This window comes from Mauremys mutica, chromosome 3, assembly GCF_020497125.1.
Source record: "Mauremys mutica isolate MM-2020 ecotype Southern chromosome 3, ASM2049712v1, whole genome shotgun sequence".
Classification (NCBI taxonomy): domain Eukaryota; kingdom Metazoa; phylum Chordata; order Testudines; family Geoemydidae; genus Mauremys; species Mauremys mutica.
The window spans coordinates 113,380,643-113,406,112 of NC_059074.1; the positions used below are offsets into that span (position 1 = coordinate 113,380,643).

General features: G+C 44.5%; 1 protein-coding gene across 1 annotated transcript; it reads left to right on the plus strand.

Moving 5' to 3' along the window:
* Window positions 1-24,082, plus strand: IYD (iodotyrosine deiodinase). Its single transcript, XM_045011128.1, has 5 exons — window positions 1-253; window positions 7,593-7,787; window positions 10,004-10,163; window positions 14,123-14,279; window positions 21,432-24,082. Exons 1-5 carry the CDS (start codon window positions 67-69, stop codon window positions 21,612-21,614), a joined length of 882 nt encoding a protein of 293 aa, XP_044867063.1. The 5' UTR covers window positions 1-66; the 3' UTR covers window positions 21,615-24,082.
* Window positions 24,083-25,470: the final 1,388 nt, after the last annotated feature.

Below are 25,470 nucleotides of genomic sequence, written 5' to 3' on the forward strand. Positions count from 1 at the left end.
TTTCTTTTGGGGAAAGGAACTGTCACTGTAAGGGAAGGTGCACCCTTTTAAATTAAACTCCAGGTCATGGAACTCTTTTCTTCCCTGACCCCAGTCTTTATAGCAATTATATGTGTTTTAATTGGGATAATCCTGAAAAGCAACAGGAAAAACAGCAAGAAAGGGAAGAGCGAGACTAAAAATAAGTCTGAATCTCGCCCATGGGTGGATGACGACCTCAGAGACAGCACTGATCTTCATGAAGAGGAAGAAGGTAAGGAAAACAGAACTCTACTTAGCATTTTTGTGTCTAATTTTCATCTGTTGGTTTGAATAAGGGAGATAAGATCCCCTGGACTAATGTGACCGAGTTAGTCTGTGCACACAGTTTTGCAGCTACAATGCACTGTAGTTCTTTCAGTAGTACAGAGATCAATTTTTACCTCTGGCAGAATAAGTCAGACCATCCCAAAGTAGGAAGTGCTGGGCAACATTATTAGCTTAAATAAAGTAATTAATTGCAGGTCAGATTGCCTGCTCCTGTAGAAAAAAATTGTGAGGGGGGGGCTAAAGAAGAGGAAATTGCCTCTCATTATGTTAGGAATGTAGGACTGGGATCTGCCTGGACGTTTGCTGAGGGTCAGATTTTTCAAGAAATAGGTAGGCAGAGAATTTGAACCCACAAAATGTGGCATTGATTTTGCACTGGGAACCAGGGCTGGCTCTAGGTTTTTGCCGCCCCAAGCAAAAAAATTTTTGGTTGCCTCTCATCCCCCCCCCACACACTGTACCCCCTGCTGCCCCAGCACTGGGCTCCCCCCCACCAGTGCTGATTCCACCCGCTCCCCCCTCATCTCCAGCCAGTCCAGCGCTGGCAGGGTCGGGGTAAGCAGTGGGGCTCCTGGGCCACGCCTCAGCCCAGGGTCCCTCCAGCTAGGGCTCCTGCCGGGACCTGGGAGGGCAGTCCTCCAGGACTGGCCGGGACCTGGGAGGGCAGAGCTGGGAGACTGCCCCGGCAGGGGGCTGAGGAGCCGGGGCAGGGTAGCCCCAGAGGGAGCAGAGCCCCAGAGAGTGGGATATGGGCACCACATGGCAGCGCCCCACCCTCTATAGCTCCACTGCTGCTGCTTCTGGCCGCCCTGCCACAGTCCCTGGGCAGCTTGGGCCGCTTCACCCAGCCCCGGCTGCGGCACTGGGGGGCGGCTGCCCTGAGGAACCTGCAGGCAGCTCCGTGTGCCCCGCGGGGCAGCCCCCAGCCCAAGTGTCCCCCCGTTCGGAGCTGCCCGGTCCAGCCATAAGGTGAGGGTGCTGCTCCCCCACAGCGCAAACCGCAGTGGCCCTAGGGCGCCCCCCGCGCACAACGCACTGCTGCTGCCAGAGCCGGCTCTTGGCTTTTGCTGCCCAAAGCAAAAAAAAAAAAAGGCTGGCCGGAATGCTGCCCCTGAAAATGTGCCGCCCCAAGCACGTGCTTTGCTGGTGCCTAGAGCCGGCCCTGCTGGGAACCGCTAGCCAAGGCCTCTGTAATTATGTGGCATCCCTGGCCTATGCTAGTAGATCCTGATGCAGAATTGGTACGTATGTGCACAAAATATACAATTCCTCCTTTTTGCTTTTTGAATATACTTTCTAAGTTCTCTCTGTTTCTTCTTAAACTAATGCTGCAGATTTTTTCCCCCTGTAATTTGTAGAGTTCTTCTAAAAACTCTCATTTGATGTAAACAACTGTTTCAGCCACTGTGGTTTTAAAGTTTTATATTTAGGTTTTTATCTCATAATGATACATGATCTCCCAGAGCCCGTATCTCCAACTCTTCAAACTTCAACCAGTTTTCTGCTCCTCTGTCTGTTGCTAATAAACATTACCTATCTATTTCACAAGCCTTTTCAAGTTTCATTTACTAGTATGTATAGCCAAAATCTCAATAATGGAACCTCATTAAGTTGTAGTCACTGTTTTCTAAATTATCTATAACTTTTTACAATAGTCACTTCATCTACCATGCCCTCCTTACACAATGTAAAAAGTAATCCCCTACAAAATTAACAAAGCCCTCTCCCTTTATCACTTTATGCTTGAATTTTCTAATTAAACTGTGGCAAATTAAAATCCGCGTGGCTAATTAAAATGATGATCTGTGAATTCTCAGTGTGGCACTTTGACTATGAATGTCTCCATCAGTTTAAAACATACATTTTCTAAACAAGTAAAAAAGATTGAAGTTCTTCAAAAGGGACCTTAGTGAAGAAAGGTTCATATTTAAAATGTTTTACATTTATTTCTTTTACACTTTTATATGCTTCCTTTTTTTTTAAAATGCCAGTCATTTAAAATGGGCCAACTTAAAATTTTGTTCAAAATATTTACAGTCAAATTAAATTTAACTTTCATATGCAAACAAATATTTTTGTCCTGTTAGAAAAAGGGAGATTTTTAGACAACCTTCCTCCATTTACTGTAACTATAACACAACAAACATCCCCCCAGTACAGCAGGATTTTTTCACTTTTGAACTACAAGCAATAATCCCTCCTCCATGTGGTGTGAGGCTTAAAGTCCAACGTCTCTGCAAGGCAAGCACCTCTTTTTATCTTTAGAGAAGTTAAAAGAGCAAAGCCACAACATGCTCTGAGCAAATTCTGCTCTGCTTCACAAGGGATATTCCAAAGACATATGTACAACTGAGATCAGAATATGGCCCTCCCTGTAATGATTTATTGAGCTAGTAATGCCTTAATTAAAGGCCAGATCATACTCCCTTTGAAATCTGTAGTAAAACTTTCATTGACTTCAGTGGGTGCAGGAACAGAGTCCCTGGTTATTAACAGAGTTTCCATTATAAACTATATTTTATTTAAATAGTTTCACTCACTTTCTTAGGCTCATTTCTACCTGAAATGTCTCATGTTTGACCTGTAGTTAGAGCAGTTGTTTTGTGGAAAGTTTCAGTTGAATGGAACCAGGTAGTTTTAAGATGTTGTCAACACTAGAAATTGTCCTGCTATAACTATACTGGTACAGTTAAAGCAGTACAACCTCCCTAGTGTGGATGCAATTGTATCAGTATAAAAGTGCCTTATATCTGTATAGCTGCTTTCACACTAGTGCCCTGCCTACACTGCAAATGCTTTGCTGGTATAGCTATGCTGATATAGCAATACTGGCAGAGCTCCCTCGTGTAGATGCAGCTTATGCTGACAGGAGTTCTGTCAGCAGAATAACACCACCTCCCAAAATGACGCTAGCTAAGCTGACAGAAGCTTTCTTTCATCGACATAGCTGCAACTACACTGGGGGTTGTGCAGGTTCAGGGGCGGCTCTAGAAAATAGGCTGCCCCAAGCAGCTGTGCGCAGCGCCGCCCCTTCCCCGGTCTCGCGGCGGGTCCCCTCTTCCCGCGGCACCTGTTGAGCTCCCGCAGGCGTGCCTGCGGGAGCTCAGCCGGAGCCGCGGGAAGAGGGGACCCGCCGCAGTCATGCCTGCGGCAGGTCCGCTCCTCCGGGCTCCGGTTGACCTGCCGCAGGCACGCCTGCGGGAGCTCAGCCGGAGCCAAATGCCGCCCCCCAGGGAAAGGGCCGCCCCACGCGCCTGCTTGGCGCGCTGGGGTCTAGAGCCGGCCCTGTGCAGGTTACCTGTGTTGGCTTGTTTCAGACTTCTGACTGACATAGCTATGCCAACAAAATCGAAGTGTAAACCTGGCCTAAAACTATTTTTGTAAAAATAAATCACACCTCTAACCAAAATTGTCATGCTGGTAAAACTTCCAAGCACAGACCAGGTCTAAGATAAGGGACTTGGAAAATAAAGTCTTTCAGTTTTGAAAAAAAAAATTCTGCTTCTTGTACAACCATATTTGAGAAGCAGCTTGGTGTAAAACTGCACCGGGAAAACAGACCAGCAATTCTCTACCAGAGGTAGCAATGAAGGAGGCTGTAGTACAAACAGGACTCAAGTGTTACCTTCCCCACTGCCCAGGGTGGGCCCTGTCTGTCATTGTACTGATTGTGAATTACAGGTCTTAATTTTCCTAGTGCAGACAAAGCCAAGGAGAGGTAGAACACAGCATATTTTATTTTATTATTTTTTTAAACCGAATGGAATATTTTTTATTTATTTGCTACAAACCCTCAACTCTCCAAGAGATATGTCTGGTATTTTCTGTGATGCGGACTCCTGTTCATTAGCAACTGGCTTGAGATCTCCTATCCAGTTCACACTGACCAACCAAAAGCCAGCAAATGGGAATGAATTTTGGTGCAAATACCAACATAGGTATAGAAAATATCAATAAGATGTCACAATTTTGCAGTCAGAAGGCATCTGGAATCGCTGTTTCCACTTTGTGTGAAAAAATATAGTTACAATAACCCTGTTTTCCTAATTACAGTTATTGCTTGTTCATTGTCTAAGAGATTAAACTAAACCAAATTAAGGCCATTTTAATTCTGAACAAGAGAGTGCGCACAGAGGTTTAATGCAGTTTAACTAATCCTCTTTAAAAAATCACGTTAGTTAATTCAGATAAACTTTCCTGAGCATCCTTGTGTAGACAAGCCCTAAGTTTCATTTTTCTTCCTGGTTCTTGGAAGAAGCCACCTAACCCCACTGAAGCTACTTTACTGTGTTATGAGCAAGAGACCACACTTGTTGAAAAAGGAAGAAGGGAAAATAATATGGTGCTAGTTTGATGGACAAGTGACAGCTGCTATCTAGCACACAGCAAGGCAGAAGAAGGAGACGGTCTTCTTCTGTGAACCAAGAAGTAAAAGAGATGTGGGGCCATACAGTTCAGTACAGTCCAAGCTTGGTCTGTACTGGACCATGACTCTCACTTTTTTAACAAACTGGGGGTAAGTTGCCTGGACATAAAGCAAACCACACTTAGGTAGTGATGTTACTGAATCAGCACACCGTAAGAATCAAATGACATTCTTTATATCCATTAGGCTAGCACTAACACTTGCTTATCCATCCATCCATCGAGCCTAAAAATGGTGCAATGCTCTGAAAAGGACATACCTTTGAGCAGTAACACCTAGGTACAGTTAGTTTTACTGCTTGGCTGAACTCACCAGAGCTGCTTAATGGAATTAACTTGCAGAGCGTGAAAAGGTTAGATGCTACAGAGCTTTTTGTTGTTGTTCTTTCTCCTGCTTAAGAGGAGAATATTGCTTGGAGCCATCCGAAAACCAATCATTTGCTAAGTGGAAGGCATACAGTACATTCATTTAGTGTCATGAGCGTCAGCACAGCAGATCTGTTTGCTCTTCTATTTCTATCCCCCTAGAAATTTCCTCATTTATGTGGCCCGGCATGTGAGATTTTCTTCTTCTCTAGATCTACAATATCTATTTGCATCCATCATAGCCATGTTCCAAGACACTGTACTGTTACCAAAATAAGCACTTCAGTATTGTTGAAAGCTATGGTAAACATGTTTCTTTAACCTTGCCATGAACAATGAAAGAGACTGAGCACCTCTTATAGCAATAAACTGTGAATTTCATAACTGCAGTACATAGTAATAAAAGCCCAGATTTTTGAAGGTATTTAGAACACAGCATATTTTATTTTATTATTTTTTTAAACCGAATGGAATATTTTTTATTTATTTGCTACAAACCCTCAACTCTCCAAGAGATATGTCTGGTATTTTCTGTGATATATATGCAAGTAAGAAGCAGGCTAGAGTTAGTTCTAACCTCCTTATCTCTAGCCTGCTTCTTGCTTGCATATATATACACCTGCCCCTGGAAATTTCCACTACATGCATCCGACGAAGAGGGTATTCACCCACGAAAGCTCATGCTCCAAAACGTCTGTTAGTCTATAAGGTGCCACAGGACTCTTTGCTGCTTCTACAGATTCAGACTAACACGGCTACCCCTCTGATACTTAAATACTGCAGTGATTTCTTTTTATGTACAATGAAATGCATATGGTCTAAAGTCCAGAATCTTTTTGTATTCTAAGTATGAAATTGGATAGGCTGCAACGCCTCCCACCTGCTAAGCCATCCTTGGAAATATTTTTTAACCTGTTTATAGAATGAGCAAATACATTGTATGGGTCTCCCCAAAAAAATCATAATTAAAATTAAGAGAGAATTTCTGTTTGAACCTGTTCAAGACCATACAGCTACCCCCTTGGGACTGTGTAGTATTTTCTTTATTCTGGAATAATAGCCAAATGACTATTAATAAGATCATAAAAGAAAATATTCCAATTTTTTCAACTCTCTATCTTGGCAGATGACTTAGTATTATTGAATGTCCATTATGTAAAGGCTAAATGGGTTTCACTAAATTTAATAGTTGCAAAAAAATAAAACAAGTTTTATCCTAAGAACTCATATGCTTGAGGAATGTAGAAGGGGAGGAATAGATCTCCAAGCCAACACAAATTTCATCTTATGAAAAAAATAAAAGGCAAGATTTCAGTGAAATGTAAGAATAGTTTTTAGGTTTTAAGAAAGGGAAAGAGGTAGAGGCCGGCAATACATGAGCTGATGTACTCAGTCATGCAGACACAAAAACATTATAAGAAAATTACCACTGTGTCTTCTTTTCTGTGTTTTGTTCAGCTTAGAAAAAACATCGTTTGTTAAAAATTCCATATTTTTTTTAAAGTCACACTTTCTACGTTCGTTAGGGATGAGACTAAGTTAGTGGAATTGCTATTAACACTCTTTAAGCACAGTTTGCTTGCCTGATTTGGGCCAGGCCCAGGCTAAAATTGTTATGACTAGTTCTCATCAGCCATACAAATGGGACCTGATCCTCCTCTCGCCTACACAAGTGCAAATTAGGAATAAATTCACTGTAGAAGTCAATAAAATTGTGTCTGTGTAAACAGATGTGAGTAGAGAATCAGGCCAGCTGTGTGTTAATGCATGTTAGCAGGAATCATTTTAAAGCAATGTTTTATCTCCAGTTTAATATGGGTTTGTCACAAGTGTAGATGTCTCTCTTTCCCCTCTCCCAATGATGTCACAGAGACAAAGCAATGTGAAACCACAGACCTTAACCACAAAGTCACATTTGAACTGAGCTCTGTATTATAACACCTTTAGTATGAGATGTGACCATGGAGAGAGGCTGGCATTCAACCCCAAAAGGAAATTTCATGTGTTTATAATGAGCTCTTTCTTGACTTTGTTAATTTGAATGACCTTTTACGGGTATGCTTTGGGGAAAAAACGTGTGGCACTCACATTTTATTTTTGTTCATTTAGCTGAATCTTAGCTGTAATGTAGCATCTCTTTCACAGCAAGGTCTTATTCTTTAACCTAGTTTTCTGGATGCATTGATTGAAACACAACAGGTCATGACTTGATGATGGGTCACACAAGAAGTCAATGGCTATAGCATGATTAGAACCTGGAATGCTCCTGGTCATTTGTTTTAAACAGCCTCTTTATTCAGTGGATTTTACAACTAGAGCTGGAGATTAATGATCTCTGTCATCTGGCAGCTAGGAATTCTGGTTCTCCAGTGAGGTACAGGTACAAATTTAGGTTAAAACATATTATGGTGATTAATGTGAAATATATATATGACTTCCTCCAGCAAGAAGAAAATCCTTACCACAGCATGCATTCTGCTCCTTCTTTACAGATGCTGATGGCGACTGGCAGGGATTAGATGAAAACATTGCACATGTCTCCTTCTCTGCTGAGCGTTACTCCAAGGGTGAAATGATTAAAAGGTCAAAGGAATTTTATGAGCTTCTCAATAAGAGACGGTCTGTCAGATTTATAAGCGATGAGCCAGTCCCCAGGGAGGTCATTAATAATGTCATCAAAGCAGCAGGTATGGTACTGAATGAATGAATCTTTTGAGAGTGACAGAAGCACTGGTCTCCTGCTCCTCAAATGCATAAGATAAGGGTGATATGGAAAAACACAGGGAATTAAAACTTAGAAGATGCCAACCATGCTCCTAGTTTTAAATGTAGGCCTATTGAATCAGCATTGAATGAGTATTCAGAAACACTTGAACAGCCTCTGAGTCAGTGGATACTGACCCCTGCAATGTGACCATGGTAACCTTTGGAATCCCGACCAAGGTCACGTGACTGGGATTGGGAAATACGTTTTAGTTCTTTGTCAGAACTCCTGTGTGTCAGTCTCTTACTGCAGGGCCAGACTCAACTCCACTGTAATCCCATTGACTTCAGTCAGGGATGAATTTGACCCCCATTATTTATCTTGTCCTAGAATTTGGCTGCTCTTAGTAAAGCCTAAAATTGTAAGAAGGATTAGAGTAGGTTTCAGCAGCCTCTAGTAGGATTACTAATACAGAGATCCCAGCCACTATTTGCAGTGGATTGTTTCCATGTTTAAAAATCTGTGAGCTCTTTTGTTACTGTACTTGCATGTAGGAAGATGGCGATGTATTTCTGTTAGCTGGCAATCATTAAAAAACTGAACATGGTCTGGCACATGCAACCAAATGAACAAGCCTGCAGCATAGGTGAAGTGCAAATAGTTAAAGGTGTTTAAAAGAGGGGCAGGGGAGTACAGATCAGGCTCTTTTATACCCACTTTACTTCTTTTAGGCATTTAAGTCTTGCAAAATGTGTATATTTTATACCTTTGATTTTATTCCTTTTCAGCCAGCTAAATACTCTTTCCACTGTATTTGTGCCTGGCAATTAGGACTGAGTGAACAAGTTCAGATTTCATACACACCTACATGCACCAGCTGCCTTTGGGTCTGAAAAATCAAACCTATATGCTCTTTGGCAGATGTTTGCATTACAATATTCCTATTCTGTGTGTAAATTGGAAACTCATTCCTTTTGGCTGCTAGGATGGTTTGCCCGAAGGCCATCAGCTTTTGCCCTGAAGCCAAAGCCTTTGGTTTTAATTGGCTATATATTCGGACTGGTTGATGCTTTACTTTGATTTTAATATATTGCATTAGTATTACTGTATGGCACTTAGATGCCTGGTGATGGGCACCTTACATGTATGAAATTAAAAAATATCTAAATTCTCTCTTATCAGTTGAAGACAGTAATTTTAACAGACAGTAGATAGGAACTAACCAGTGGATTTAACACATCTGACATTGATTGGAACTGTGATGGCGTAGTCTCCTCTTAAAGGCAGCATTGCCTAGTGGTCAGTCTATCCCTCCACCTGGTGTGGCTCTTCAAGAGTTAAAAGGTCCAGTTATAGATACAAGGAACTCGGAGATACTGAGAGAAAAGAAGTGGTCCTGGGAATACAAATGGTTTAGGGTGAAACCTTGTTCTTTAGGGGTCTGGGGCCAGGAGCCTTGCAGAGAGGGTGGGACAAAGCTTCCCTCTCTTCCAGCCAATGGAGGATGAGCTGGGAAAAGGTGACCAGTATAAATGCTGCCTCCTTCCTCATAGCAGTACAGGTGCCTGCAGATACTGAAGGGAATAAGAAGGCTCCTCAGTTAGTTAGTAGGGAACAGACGCCAGCAGCAGCAGACTGCCAAACCCTCTGAGCCTGAGGATTAAGTGGGGTCAGTTGAGGTATAACAACTGCTTGAGTTACCCAGCTCCTATGGAGAAAAATAAAGATTGAGAGTAACCCTGGGAACAGAGTTTTGGGGGCAGGCTTCAGAGGAACTTTGGAAACCAGAAGCACCTTTTGAGACTATTTGGAACTTTTTGTTATGGATCCTTTTGTAGGCGGTTTTGTAATAAACAAGCCCAAGGCGGATATAATTAAGACAAGCATCAGGAGTGCCTGAAGTGGACTTACTGGCTTTGTGGGGATGTAGAATGAGGCAGTACTACACTGATACTGCAGGGGGCACTACAGCACAGGCATGCCCTACAACGAGAACTTTAGACTTTCCTCCATGAAGAGAATGAATTGAGACCAACACCACCAAGGGGGATGAATGCATTCTTTCCCCTTTGGTCAGCTTGCTTTCTTATTGCTCTGTAATTCAGTCCTGTATCACCCAGAAGGATGATCTGACTCTTCATTTTTCCCCCCTAGCATTCTGTTGGTTGATTTTTAATGTTTGCATTTATTTGCATAAAGGAACTTCTCCAAGTGGAGCACACACTGAGCCTTGGACCTTTGTGGTAGTGCAGGATCCTGAAGTAAAACATAGGATTCGAGAGATCATCGAAGAGGAGGAGGAAATAAACTACAAGAAAAGAATGGGAGACCGATGGGTTAATGACCTGAAGAGACTGAGGTACAAAAATCAAGGCAAATAATGGGCCAAGATTTTTCAAAAGTGACTAGGGAGTTTTAAGTGCCTGACTTGAGACATCTTGAAAGAAGCTGATTTTTATAAAAGGATGAGCACCCACCTTGTGAAAACTGGCCTCTTAAGTGTCTCAAGCTGAACACCTGAATATTGAGGCACCCAAAATCGTTAGTCAATTTTAAAAATCTTGGGCAAGGTAAATAAATAAATCTAACTTGCAAGTGAGAAAGACAAAAGAAAAGGCTTGTTAGGGAATTTTATTCATACTGGCACCGCTTGTTTTTTCTCTTACTTCAAGGAAAAACAGAATTATTCAGCTCAGTTTAAAATCCTATTTTTTTAGACTTTTTGAACATTCTGGGGGTTATAATGGATCACAAATTGAATAGGAGCTAACAATGTGGTGCAGCTGCAAAAAAGGCTAATATAATTCTGGGATGTAATAATAGGAGTGTTGTATGTCAGACACAGGAGATAATTGTCTCACTCTTCTTGGCATGGGAGAGGCCTCAGCAGGAGTATTGTGTCCAATTGTGGGCACCGTACTTTAAGAAAGATGTGGACATTTTGGAGAGAGTCCAGAAGACATCAACAAAAAGTGATAAAATGAGGAAAGGTTTTTAAAAAGCATTTTTAGTTTTGAGGAAAAGAAGACTGAGAGGGCACCTGATAAGTCTTCAAATACATTAGGGGCTGTTATAAAGTGGGTGGGGATCAATTGTTCTTCAAATAGACATTTATTTATTATAATGGTAATTATTATGCTGGTGCAAGACCAAATTACATGTGTACTATGTATATAATTAAAATGTATCTCTTTGCATAATGAGATGAGATATCATACATGAAAATAGGAGGAAGTAGCTCTTTTATATATCCTTCTAGGCTATATCGTCTCATAAATTCATATAACAACATATCTGGAACCAAAGTGACTGAAGCCCAAAAGGGATGACCTACACAAGTACAGGTCAATGATCTAGGTTGGATGGATATGTACTACACAAAATAGCTTTAAAACTTATCCAAAGTTCCCAGTTCAGTGGCCCACCAGTAAACACCACTGACTATAGTGGGAGCTATAGGAAACCCAAAAGTCTGAAAATCATGCCACTGTCTTAGTTCCCACTGCCTGAGAATGAGTGCTCATGAGATCAGTCCTCAGGTAGGAGGGGATATATCTGCATCATATTCTCATGCAACTGCACACTACAGAGCTGGCAAGTAAAATCTTTCTCTCATCCTTCCATAGACTGAGAGTTCTGGGACCCAGGGTTCTAATTAAGGCTTGTTTCTAGAAAAATATCCAACAAACTTCATTTAAATGTTGTTTAAGATCAGTAACTAAGGGTACGTCTACACTACGGGACTATTCCGAATTTGCATAAACCGGTTTTGTAAAACAGATTTTATCAAATCGATTGCGCGCGGCCACACTAAGCACATTAATTCGGTGGTGTGCGTCCGTGGTCCGAGGCTAGCATCGGCTTCTGGAGCGTTGCACTGTGGGTAGGTATTCCCTAGCTATCCCATAGTTCCCGCAGCCTCCCCCGCCCCTTGGAACTTCCGGGTTGAGATCCCAGTGCCTGATGGGGCAAAAATCATTGTCGCGGGTGGTTCTGGGTAAATGTCGTTAGTCACTCCTTCCTCTGGGAAAGCAACGGCAGACAAGCATTTCGCGCCTTTTTCCCCTGGATTGCCCTGGCAGATGCCATAGCATGGCAGTCATGGAGCTTGTTTTGCCTTTTGTGACTCTCACCGTATGTGTACTAGATGCCGCTCACAGAGGCGATTCAGCAGCGCTACACAGAAGCATGGTTTTGCTTTTGCATGACAGCAGAGATGGTTACTAGCCATACTGCACCATCCAACCCTTCCATAAATTGGAACTAAGATGATCATGGCTACCAGTCCTTTTGTACCATTTGCTGCTGTCATAAGTGCCCCTGGCTGCTCTTAGCCAGGGGCGCAAAAGCCAAAATTGGGAATGACTCCCTGAGTCAATCCCTCCTTTTTGGTATCTAAAAATAGAATCAGTCCTGCCTAGAATATAGGCAAGTGTACTAGATAACCACTGTATCATAGAACCAGAGAGCACAGCTGCTCTGTGTCAGATCCTGCAGAAACTATGATCTGTATGCTATTCACAGGGGGTGCTCCTGTAACAACCCCACCTGTTGATTCCGTTCTTCCCCCAGCCTTTCTGGGCTACCGTAGCATTGTCCCCCCACTTGTGTGATGAAGTAATAAAGAATGCAGGAATAAGACATGGTGACTTGTTAGTGAGAAATGAGTGGAAGGCAGCCTCCAGCTGCTATGATAGTCCAGACAGGACATTAAGCAGTGTGTAGGAGAGAAGCCCAGCATCCCTCTGCTAGTCCAGGGGCAACTGAATCTTTTCTTTACACATGAAGGGTGGGGGCTGATGGAGCTCAGCCCCCTGTTGCTATGATGATGATGGTTACCAGCCATATTGCACCATCCACCATCCACCAGAAAAAATTAGGGCCAGGCGCCCTTGATCGACCTGACGGATGCTAGTCAGCATGGTTACTGCCCCATGTGCCAATAGGCTGATGACGAGGACGGTTACCAGTCCTTTTGTACCATCAGCCACCCATGGCAGGGGGGGAGTGAGGATGTTGGTGTGGACGGCTGCAGCATCGTGTCTATCTGCAGCATTCAGTAAAGATAGGGTGACATGTAAAAGAGTCAGAGGATTGTTTTCCCTTTCGCTTCTGGGGGTGGGTGGGGGGGGTGAGTAGATTGCCAAGCTATGCCCTGACCCATCGCGGACACTGTGTTTGACCCTAGAAGCATTTGGAGCTCAGCCAAGAATGCAAATACTTTTCAGAGGCTGCAGGAACTGTGGGATAGCTTCAGTCCTCCAGTCCATGAGCGTCCATTTGATTCTTTGGCTTTCCGTTACGCTTGTCACGCTGCAGTGCGCTGAGTCCCTGCTATGGCGTCTGTCTGGAGATTTTTAAAAAAGGATTCTGAATTTCATCTTCTGTAACGGAGCGCTGATAGAATGGATTTGCCTGCCCTTACAGCGATCGCATCCGCATGGTCCGTGCTGGAGCTCTTTTTTTATTTTGATTTCGGACTGCATCGCCACCTGTGCTGATCGGAGCTCCACGCTAGGCAAACAGGAAATATTCAAAAGTTCGCGGGGCTTTTCCTGTCTACCTGACCACTGCATCCGAGTTCAGATTGCGGTCCAGAGCGGTCACTGGTGCACTGTGGGATAGCTCCCGGAGGCCAATACCGTCGATCAGCGTCCACACTAACCCTAATCCGATATGTTAATACCGATACTAGCGTTACTCCTCTCGTTAGGGAGGAGTACAGAAACCGGTTTAAAGAGCCATTAAAATCGATATATGGTGCCTCCTAGTGTGGACGGTTGTGGCGTTAAATCGGTTTTACGCTCCTAAAACCGGTTTAAACGCCTAGTGTAGACCAGGCTTAAGCCAAGGTTTCTCAAACAGGGGTCGCTGCGTGTGTAGGGAAAGCCCCTGGCGGGCCATGCCGGTGTGTTTACCTGCCCCGTCCGTGGGTCCTGCCAATTGCGGCTCCCACTGGCCGCGGATCGCTGCTCCAGGCCAATGGGAGTTGCTGGAAGCGGCAACCAGTACGTCCCTCAGCCCGCGCCGCTTCCAGCAGCTCCCATTGGCCCAGAGCAGCAATCTATGGCCAGTGGGAGCCGCGATTGGCCGGACCCGTGGACGGGGCAGGTAAACACACCGGCCTGGCCCGCCAGGGGCTTTCCCTACACAAGCAGCGACCCCTGTTTGAGAAACCCTGAACCAAGCAGTAGCTTAAAAAACTCTGTTATTGCTGTTGTACATCAGTACCAATCTTTTATAGCCAACGCATATATTATATATGATCGTTAAAACGAGACAGCACAATAAATGTCTTTAAAAATCACGCTTTTGCAGAACAAACTGGATAAAAGAATACCTGGATACAGCTCCCTATCTGATCCTCATTTTTAAGCAAGTGTACGGGATGCTTCCAAATGGCCAAAAGAAGACCCATTACTACAATGAGATCAGTGTTTCTATTGCCTGTGGTATTCTCCTTGCTGCACTGCAGGTACGCTGACAGCATGCTGTACAGAGTCGATATAAAATAGGGATGGGTTGGGATGGGTAAGAATAGAACTGAACCTTTCCCTAAACTTGGATTAAACCCAAATCTAATTTTTGAGGTTTGAAAAAGTTTAACTTGCTATTTAAAAAAAATAAAAATCACGCAAGTGAAAGTTTGAAGCTGAAATGTTCATCTATTGATAGCATACATTGTCATGTCAAAAATGACACTGTGGACTAGCTAGATATAGGTCCAAATATGAAAAGGTAAATCTTTCTCCATCCATACTGGCTAACTGTAAGAAGAACTTAATTTAAGCAATGTGCTTCGTGTTATTTGCACCTCCTTTTAGACAGTAAATTCAGGCGCATACAGACTTAATACTGTCTTATTAACAGAGCTGCAGTAGATACCAACTTAAGCACTCATAACTCTTGTACTACACTAATAATGATGCTAGGGGTCTCAGGTTACCAGTATGTCAGTCTTAAAATGATATGCCTTTACTCTAACACAACTTCCTTTCATGAATCCCCAGGACATGTCTTGCTTTGAGATCAGTTTCAGTGTTGTGCACATTACTAGAGGGGCAGGGGGGAAAGAGCAGGCGTATGTTTTGTTTAACAGCCAATGCAGTTTCAGTTGTTTTGTTCTAAAGATTAATTTATTTCTAATGAGTTTAAAGCTCTGAACTTTATACACTGGCCAATCAGATTGTTTGACTAGTCTCTCAACATTTAATTCTAGTCCTTATATCTAATGCATGCAAAAATGTTTAAATAGTGATTTTTTTAAACTGTTAAATCATTAATGGAACACAATTACAGCGGGCCAATGCATTACCAGACTCTTCTCTTTTAGTCTAAATTTTTCTGAATCATTCGTTCTGAAGGAAAATATTCACAGCAGGAAATCTGAGGAGGGAGCAGCGTGCAAAATTTAATTGTAACACTGGTATGTTGCCCCTCTGCAACTGTGTATGATTACTGTATGTCTATACTGCAATGTAAGCCCAAGCTCAGACTCAGGCTTGAGCCCCAAACCCCTTCTGTCTACACACAAATCTCTGATTCTGGCTTGGACCTAGGGTCCTAGGACCCTGCAAGGGTGGAGGGTCTGAGCCCATGACAAGCCCTATTGTTTTGTAGAGTAGATGCAGCCCCACTTGACTCAGGTCTTGGGAGACTGCCAAAAGTATCCTTTATCCTAAGAATCTCCAATTGACTCAATTGAAAACGGAAAACGGAAGCCATCCTTCTTGGTGCACAGCAGCAGCTCAGTGAGTCAGTGTTAACCTTTCCATTGTCTTCACCGAGCTGCAAACACACCATCTGAGAGCCTTCTGTGTTTGCAATGGAAACTGAACAGAAGAAGCCTTTTCCAAAGTGCGCTGCTTCGTGGTGATGGGAGCACAGCCAGCTTTGATGAATCTCTGGTGCGAGGCCAGCAAAACTGTGGTAAAACTTTAGTAAAAGTACCAAGAGTGACCAGCATGCATACCAGCAAACTGCAAAGAAACTGGCAGTTTTGCCAGTTTACTGGATTGGTGACCAGTGCAGGGAGAGGATTAAGCAGCTCAAGAGCAAATACTGGAAAACGAGGGACCAGATCCACGCCTCAGGCAACTCGCTGGCACCCTGCCTGTTTTATGAGGTGTTGGACTGGCACTGAACCCAGGACGGAGCCAACTGTGGTGCATAATGGCCTGGTCAGCTCAGATGTGCCCTGCCAGCCACAGAATCTAGCATGGGGAGTGATGGGAGCCAGCAGCAGACACTGAGTGAGGACTATGAAGTCACTCTGTTGCTGAGGCGGGCCTAGAGCACACTTAGGAACAGGATCAGCGGCAACGTCTGGGTCCATACTCAGAGGAGCTGTTTGATGCCGCCTCGAGGAACAGCCCACTGCTGAGCCTGCAGCAGACATGGAAGGGACAGAAGCCGCCCCTGAGCCTGGTAAGTTTCTGGCTCCAATTTAATATTTATTGCTACAGTAATGGGAGGGATCAATGCAAAAGTTCTGAGAAGCTGAGGCTAGCAGCTTGTAGCTGCTAAAGGCAGATTGCATCACAGTGCCTTGGTGGCCTGCATCCCTCCCACTTGTGTGGAGTTCAAAATGGTGACCGGGAAATGCAAACAGTAAAGAACAGCTCTAAAAAGTATTCTTACTGGAAAGGCACAGATTTTTTTTACGGCCACTACTGTTTTTTAAAAATAACCTTACATTGCCATGCCTTTGTTTGCTGCTCTGTAATCAGTCAGTGGCCTAGGGACCTTCCTAGAAATTGTATATATGTGTGTTGGGAAAATGTGATCCATTTTCAAAACTAGTCCATTTGAGTTAGAGGAAGTCCATGCAGTCCATAAGTGACAATCATTTATCCCAAGTCTGACTGGGGTTTGAATTTTTGCCAAGAAATATGAGCGCAGGGAGGAAGAAGGCTGTGGAGTTCTATGTGGTCCCATGCAGCCATAACAGGGTAAGCCCTGTGGAAGCTAATGCAGCATCCCGTTGATTTCCTTATGAATTCTGACCCAATCCCAGGTGCTGATAGCTGCAAACGTTTCCTGAAGCAGGAACCCCAGATAGGTAGTCAGGTTGTGGAGAAGGGCGTATTTTCCAAGACCGCTTTAGTAGCTAACTAGGCCACTCTACTCACAGGGCCAGATTTATACCTTACGCGCCCCTAGGCACAGCATCTTCAGCACCCCTACCCCCTGCCTACAGCTGACCTTTGTGTTTGCCATAAAAAATGAAAACTTTTAACCCACTTAACTTTTAGGCACCCCATGAATGCCGGCGCCCCTAGGCACGTGTCTATTGTGCCTAATTGGAAATCCGGGGGTGTCTACTCATAGATGTGCTACTCAGTCACTATATATTTGAATACCTCAGCTGCCTACACTGCAGGTTTCCTACCAGCAGCTTTGCCAATATGCCACCACAAGATGGCCTCCAAAATGTGAAGTCCTGAAATGACAGAAAAAGTCTTTTGTAGCAAGGTCACTGACTGCCTCTGTACCCCAACATAAGTAGTTCTGCAATTTTTGTAAAACAAAAACGGCTTAGAATTTTTAACTTACCATGGCCTAGTTAAAGTAATGCAGAGACAATGTCCAGGGAGATTCTGTGGACTGAAACATCCCTTTCACAATATATCCCTCCACAGTTTGACCCCTGACAGCGCAGGACAAGCCTGGCCCAGTGTACCTTCTGGACTGTTCCAAGAGAAAGCATTTCTGTGATGAACTTATGGTTCAACAAGCAGGGCTAGTACCAGAAACAGAGGGACGTAAGACTGGAGAAAAAGCGTGCCAAGAGGCAGGAGGAAGGCTGGGGCTTTCTCACAGCTAGAGGTCAGTGTTTCAGCATAGGACTAGGCACTTGCTACGCAGTTCCTGGTTTTTTGGAAATGTTCTTTTGTAACTGTTTGGATATTGTAAGGGCAGTTGCCTGCATGGCAATGGGTGACTGTTGTACTGTTTGAACATATTTATAAATAAAGCCTTTTATCTCATCAAAGTTTATTGCTATCACTGCATGTCATCATACAATCATGAGTTGAAATAATAAAGCTAAACACATGATCGGAAACAATTAGGAATTAATAAACAAACACTATTCCTCTACAGTTAGGTACAGCAATCCACTCTTCAATCACTTCCTTATATGAATACATATTGTGACTCATCCCCCACCCCCATTTCATAAGTAGTCATGTCATTAGTAAGTACATTGCTTGGCAGTCAAGCCCCCACCCCTCCAAGCACTGAACCCACCCCAAAGCAATTAGCCCCATTCCTCCCCGCCCCCAACAAGCACATTCATAGAGTACTATTCCCCCTCTTCCATGGGGCCATGCAAGTCCATAATGTGGGAGCACAAAGCATCCCTGACTTCAGATGCCCGGGTGCACCCAGCGCCAGCTGTGCTAGGTGCCCTTTCCGACTGAGGGCACTGATTCAGTGACCCCTCACTGTCATAGGTCCATTCAGGGGGAAATGGCTCACCTCTGGCTCCACAAAGATTGTGAAGAGCACAGCAAAGTACAGTAATGCAGACAGCACTGATGACACTGGCATCCAAACATGTCTGTAGACATCTCCAGTAGGATCTCAATCTGCCAAAAGCACATTCAAACAACCATTCTACACCTGCTCATCGTGTAATTAAACCATCTTTTGTCAAGGCCTCTGAAATCAGGGCATGATTCATATGCCAAGGCAAAAGGGAGCACATAGGGTCCCCCAGAATAATGGTAGGGACATTTATAACCATGTCATTTGGTGGGAATAGTGTCCCAGCCTGTCCATGAATGTAAACTCCTGATTGGTCAGAAACCCTGGCATTGTGAATTTTTCCAGTGTAGCCTACACCGATATTCATAAATTGATCTCTGTGGTCCACGAGGGCCTCCATAACACTTTATGTACTCATGTGGTCCTGGAGGAGGATAAACTATGGACACATGATTCCCATCAATGGCCCTGGTGCAGTGTGGAAACCCCATTCTCTCAAAGCCAGCAGTTACTTCAGGAATAGCTTTGTATGCCCGCCACCTTGGAGTTAACCAAACGCCTGACTGCCTCAGAAACCTCTGCCACTACTGTACCCACTGTCAACTTTCCAACACCAAACTGGTTGAGCACGTTCTGGTAGCAGTCTGGGGTAGCCAGCTTCCAAACAGCAACCTGCTTCTGAACTGGCAAAGGCAGCCTCGTGTTTCTACGTTGAAGAGTTGGGGCGAGCTGCTCACAAAGCTCCAGAAATGTATCTTTCTTCATGCGAACGTTCTGAACCCGCTGCTGGTCATACCAGGTCCCTATGACAATGTGATCCCACCAGTCTGTGCTTGTGGCCCAGCACCAGTCTTGGTAGGGGGCATCAGTGGCTATGCTAAGTGTAACGAACAGCATCAGCTAGTGTGAGTCTGCCATGCCAGGCTACTCTTCTTCCTCCTGCTGCTCCAGCCGAAGCTCTGTTACGCTCCTTTGGTGGGTCAGAAAACGCTGCCAAAATGTCCACCAGTGCCACATGGAAGCTCTGCCTGTTTCCTGACGCCGGAGTGAAAGTGCAAGCAAGAGAACTTCTTGAAAAGGCGTCTCCTCCATGTTTCTTGGCAGGCTGTGTTGGCTGGCTATAACTTCCTGTAACATGCAGGGTGGGCAGTACAGTTTTCCTACAGTGCACCAGTCAAAGGGCTAGAGGGACCACATTTCGGGAGAGTGCTAGGAGTCTGGGATATGGTCGGTTTGACTTGGGTCTGAATGCTGCACTGTGGAAGCCAGAGCCCTAGGTTAGAAAATTCTTAATGTAGGGTTAAGAATCAGTGTAGATGCTCAGGCCCTAGGTTCTGGAACAAAAGTCAGCTGATTTGACTCTCTCGAACCCTGGTCTTATATGGCAATGTAGACATACCCTATGTGATTCTCCACTCCCCCTCCATGTAACTGTGTATAAAGGGGGTGCAATGAGGATGTGGCTAAAGGAAAAAGGGCAGAACCAGCATTTTATGTCCCCAAATGCATAGGCACTAACTTCTCCTGGCGCCGGTGGGTGCGTGACCCCACCTCCCGCCCCAGCCCAGGCCCGACTCCAACCCTGCCCTGCCCCCACCCTGCCCCGCCCCTATTCCAACCCCTTCCCCAAAGCCCCCGCACCAACTCCACCCCCTCCCTGCCCCTGTTGGACTCCTTCCCTGCCCCCCACACTGCAGCCCCAAGACTGGAGAGGCTCTGTCTCTGTGCCACAGCTCGGGGCGCAGCGAGCAGTGAGAGCTTCTCCAGTCCCAGGGCCGCAGCAGGGGAGCTGAGTGTGGGGGCTTCCCCTGCCACCCCATGGCTTCTGCCAGGGACAGGTGGGGGGCGCTGGGGCTTCCCTCAACCAGGGACAGGATTGGGGCCACGGGGGGGGTGGGTCCCCTTCCCCGCCGGGCACTGCTTCTGTGGAGCAGAGTCAAGGTGCGGGGTTTTCCCCTGCCCCACCGGCCCGGCGATTGGTGCTCCGGGCTTCTGCCACCCAGCAGCAGATTTTTTCCAGGGCCTCCCAGTTGAACGGGGCCCTTGGCATGGGCACTGGCCCAGCTTCTAGAAATTATTTTATACTCTTTCAGAAGGGAGCCAGCTCTATGACTCCATAATACTTATCACTACTGCAGCTAGCACTGCCTCTTCAGAGCACTAGACCGGCTATTTCAACATGGGAGGTGGAACCTGTGAAAATGTCATAGAACTGGCTCTCCTTTAAACTTAGTATATGCCCTTTCATTCTAAGGCACTCCCAAAATGCTTAACCAATTAAGCATTGGGCCATGTTCTGCTTAAATCCACATGCAAACTACTATTGAATCAATGAGAGCTCTATGTTCATGTCATGTCTAGCACCTGATCCTAGTGTTTGGCGTAATGCTTCATTTTTTTGTGGGATTTTATATGGGAGGACTGGGGAATAAGTGAATGGGTTTAATGAATGTCTCTGGGATTTTAAAAACAATCATCCCCCCTCCCCCCCACACACTTTCATAGAAGACTACAGGCTAATTCTGTGAGGCACCTCCTGAGAGGCACAGCACTAAAGGTGCAAACCCTGGGGAAAGGGGAAAAGCCCCGGGTGTAAGATTGAGCAGCCCACAGGATTGCTCTAACTTCCAACAGCCTCCTCATAGCTGCCGTAGTTCAGAATCCCCATAACACTGAGCACTAAGGTTAGGTTGTGTCTCAGCCTCATCTACCTTGAGGCCTGTGAGACAATAGGCTGCATAGGACTGCTTATGCTAGCCTATGCTACTCCCACGTGGAGGAGTTCCTTTCGACCCCTTCACTGCTCTCTAGGCTACTGGAGTGAGAGTTGGCCTCTGAATATCAGTGGTAGTGTGCGGGGTGGAGGCGGAGGGGAGGGGAGTGGAATGTGCCATTTGCCCAGCAGCTCAGTGTGTTTTATTTATAAGTAGGGTAGGAAATCTCCTTTGCTCCTGGTAAGGATACAAATACTTTAGAGATGAGCTTTAAAGGTTCAAAGCATGTGAGCATGTTTGGACTGTACAGTAGGAAGATGGGCATGGATGGTCAGCTACAGACTCGGAGGACTGAATTTTATGTCATTCAGTTTAAACTGCACCTTGCTTCTGTTTGTCTCTCTCTCTCTCTCTCGTTCTAGAACGTGGGTCTGGTCACAGTGACCTCTACACCTCTGAACTGTGGCCCTCGCCTCAGGGTGCTGCTCCAACGCCCAAAAAATGAGAAATTACTCTTGCTGCTCCCTGTTGGGTACCCCAGCAAAGACGCCACTGTGCCTGATTTGACACGAAAGCCACTGGATGACATTATGGTGGTTATGTGAGCATGGAACAACCAAAGAAAGAAACTACTAAAATGCTCACCGTAAAGCAACAGCCCACTATCTGCTGCTTTTCTCTGTCTATTATACACAGCATATCTTTGTCCCCTTAAATGTACCTGTGGGTCTGGCTGTTTATACCCATATGCCTTCTTAGCACTAGTAATTGCAGCGGCTGCCTCCAGTAATAGCAGCAAGCAATCAAGCTCTGTGAATCTGACAGCTGCTATTATTGATGAGCCTGGTTGATTGTTCCAGGGGATATGCACAATAGCACTTCAATTGCTTTTATCGCTTCAGTTTCCTCTCCCCGTTAGGGAGCGACTCTTTCCCTGAATTGGAAAGAACCTCCTCATCCTGATATCTTTTGATTGTCACTTGCACAGTTATCTTCACTTCGGGGGTTTCAGCACAGCAAGGCAGCAGAGAGGTTAGCAGAGAGTAAGCCGTTTGTACATTGCTTGATGTACACCAGTCAAAGATCCCCTGCCTACCAGCTGCATTATCCTTTGCAGAGGAAGAGGCTATCGTCACATATGTTAGTACTACTTCTGCTTGACTGAGCTATGTGGAGGCCTTGTCTAAGCTAGATGTTTTCTCTAAACTTCCTTCCTTTGCTGCCACTGGTGCAAGTCCCCATTAGGGGAAATCTAGGGCAGACATGGTACCCACGATGTTCTAACTGGTGTCATCTACATGTGCTCTGGGCAGTTAGGTGGCATGACAGTGAAAATGCTGGTTTCCTATCTATGCTAGTGCTCCCATCATTGCTGCCCCTAGTGAAGCAAATAGAGGGTATGTCTACACTGCAATTAATAACCCATGGCTGGCCCTCACCAGCTGACCTGGATTCAGGCCAGGGGGCTGTTTAATTGAAGTTTAGATATTCAGGCTTGGGCTGGAGCCCAGGCTCCAGGACCCTGCAAGGTGGGAGGGTCCCATAGAGGAAACCACAATACTGACTTTGGACCTGTCTGCACACACAGGTGCTCCAGCTTCACTGAAGTTGTCATTTTAAACTGATTTTGTTAAACGCATGCAAAAGACTGTGTGTGTGGACAGTCTCATTTTGGAACATTTTACTAAGGCAAAGTTACAATGAAATGTCAACATACTACATCGTACATCATTTCTTCAGGATTTGGTTTATATTTAAAAAACCTGGCTAAAAATCTGGCTTCCTGGCTGGGTAGCCTGCCTCCTCTTACACTAAAAAGGGTTAGAATATTTCTAAACACACATCCTCTTTCTGGCATTTCTCTCGTTTATGTATTGCTATGAAAGCTTTTCATTACAAGGACAGTCCATATTTTACTATATCACAGTTCCATAGGAGGAGGAGGAGGTCACATTTTCCCAATAAAATGCAATACAAAGTCTAACAGATAACAGTAAAAAGAAAAATTACTTGTCTTTCTATTTACAATGCAGATGCTTTACTGGAGCGTTAAGTAAGCAGGTCAGAGGACCTGTAGAAAGCCAGCATGTTGTCTTAAGATAAAGCGCTTTAATAATTTCCTTATAAAACCATCTAATTCCTGCACATAACCACCACATGTGCAAGTATGTTCCCCTTTCTCTATAACCACTGCAACAGAGCACCTCCGTAGCAGCAAAAATATTGCTCTTAACTGGAGTCAAATGCCATCTATGTGGTCATTTATAAACAATTTCTATGAGCTACTCTCTTGTTTTGGTCTAAACCAGACTTATTAAGTTTATTAGGAAGAAGGTTAATCTATACAAAACTAAGGCCTTGTCTATAGGGAAGAGTTGTACTGGAGTGACTTCAATTAGTTTTTAAAGGAGTATAGTTAAATTGGTGCAAAGCTGTGTATGGACACACATTTCGGTTTAGCTTACATCTGTTCCCAGTTGACTTAAGCTAAACCAAAGTTCCTTTTAAACTGAAATAAGTGGGCCCACCTACAGGTTTCAACGTGTTTAACTGAACCAGTTTAATTAAATCAGTGTGTGAGCAAGGTTTTATATTATAGGGTGGTGGTTAAAAGAGAGAACACAAAATGAACTGTCAAACAAAAAACTGTTCTCTTTTTCCATTCGTTGACTCTGGAAATTAACATATTAACACATCAAAAAGAACGTGAGCCTGTAAATTGTTCATCAGTTGTGTGGAAATGACTCTGTTGAAGATTCCATCCAGCAAAGAGCCTTTGACACTGCAAAGCACATGTAAAAACCAGAAAAACATCAATCCAAATACAACCATCTTTATAGAATTACAACTGTTGATGACACTGTATGAGAGAACCTTTTCAATCACGTTGAATGCTGCTGTTATGTCAAGCCTGCTTAGATCTGCCAATATTCTACAACTATGCTATCATTTTTAAGACAGAAGTGAAATTGGAAGATAAGAAATTTTGCTCTTGTGTTTTCCTGCAGGACTTTCTTACATAAAATGAAACATTCCATCTACATGCCCTTATTAATTAAAGGCTTTTAACTTGTTTGGTTCTAATAACTAATATGGGCAGAGATTAGCATGGTGGAAATGTCTCCCAGGCGCTTTGCGAGAGGTTTCATTTTATATTCAGCCACTCATTAAAAATTTGAACCACGGTAAACAAACGGTTCCATATTTTCTGAAGAGCTCAGCACCCAGCAGCTCATCTTGTGACACTTATGACCAGGTTTTTCAAAATGGCTCAGAACCCAGACTACGGAGCTTGTGAAAATCTGGTACTGAGTGAGCAATACCCAAAAGCCTGGGAAATCAAAAGTGTAGATGGAAAACACAAAGCTCTTAACTGGCTGTGGAGGGTGTAGAGGCCTCAGGTTGGGGAGCATCATATGAGGAGGTCACAGGCCCCCCGTTAGCTGCTTCCCCATCCCATACCAGTAAGAAATGGATTCCACTTGCACCACTGGTGCCAGTATTGTTAAAGCAGTACAATTTCTGTGTGCAGAGAAGCCCCAAGAATCAAATCCAGACCTGAGCAGGGTCCTAAGTAGCCAGCATGGGCAGCGCAAGAGGGGATTGAATCCTTAATGCCTGATTGTGGAGCCACTCTGCATAAGCCACTTCAGCTCAAAAATGAAGGAGCAAAAGTCAAATAAAGGAGCAGAACAGCATATAAAAAGAGGTAGGTCAATGCTGAGTGCTGCTTTCACTGAAGTCCATGGAAAAATTTCAGTGAGGGGAAGAGGTAGGCAATCACTGTACTTTCAAAAATCCCACCCACCTGTATGACTTACTCACCTCACTATTGTGGGGTTTATCCTATATTCAGTCATACTCATACTTAATTGTTCCTCTGCCTCTCTTACATATTACCTTGTTCCACATACTGGAGAGATCTGTAATAGCCTTGCTTCTTGGTAAAAAATGTGACTGGGATGGCTGGGGCGCACACATGTTTGCTGAAAAAATGAGAAGCCTTAAAGGTATGAAGAGTGAATATCACTTGTGCTTCCAAAGTTAGGAAGGGAGGGGCATGCTTGAATCTTGAATTTGCAATGCAGCACGTGCTGTCTACCCGCTGAAGATCACATCTTCTGAGCAAAAAGACAGATAGAGGACCTCTCTCTTTGGCTAGATTTGCTGTGTTCACAAGTAAAACACAAACTAGGAAAAGTCTTAAGGGCCAGGGGCAGCAGCCTTATTGTCCTGTTGTGGTTACTGGAAGATGATGGGCCTGGCCCACCCAAACTTAAAGGCCTAGTCCCTCAACATAGGGGTAGGAGCTGCTGAACCCAGGCCACAAGTAAATACTGGGGACAACAAATGAAAATACAGGAACCAGAGTGAGGACCAAAGGTTAAAAATCAGGGAAGCAGAAGGGGGCACCCAGTAGAGAGTTCCTGACAGCGCCCACTGCTCCTTAAAGGCACCTAC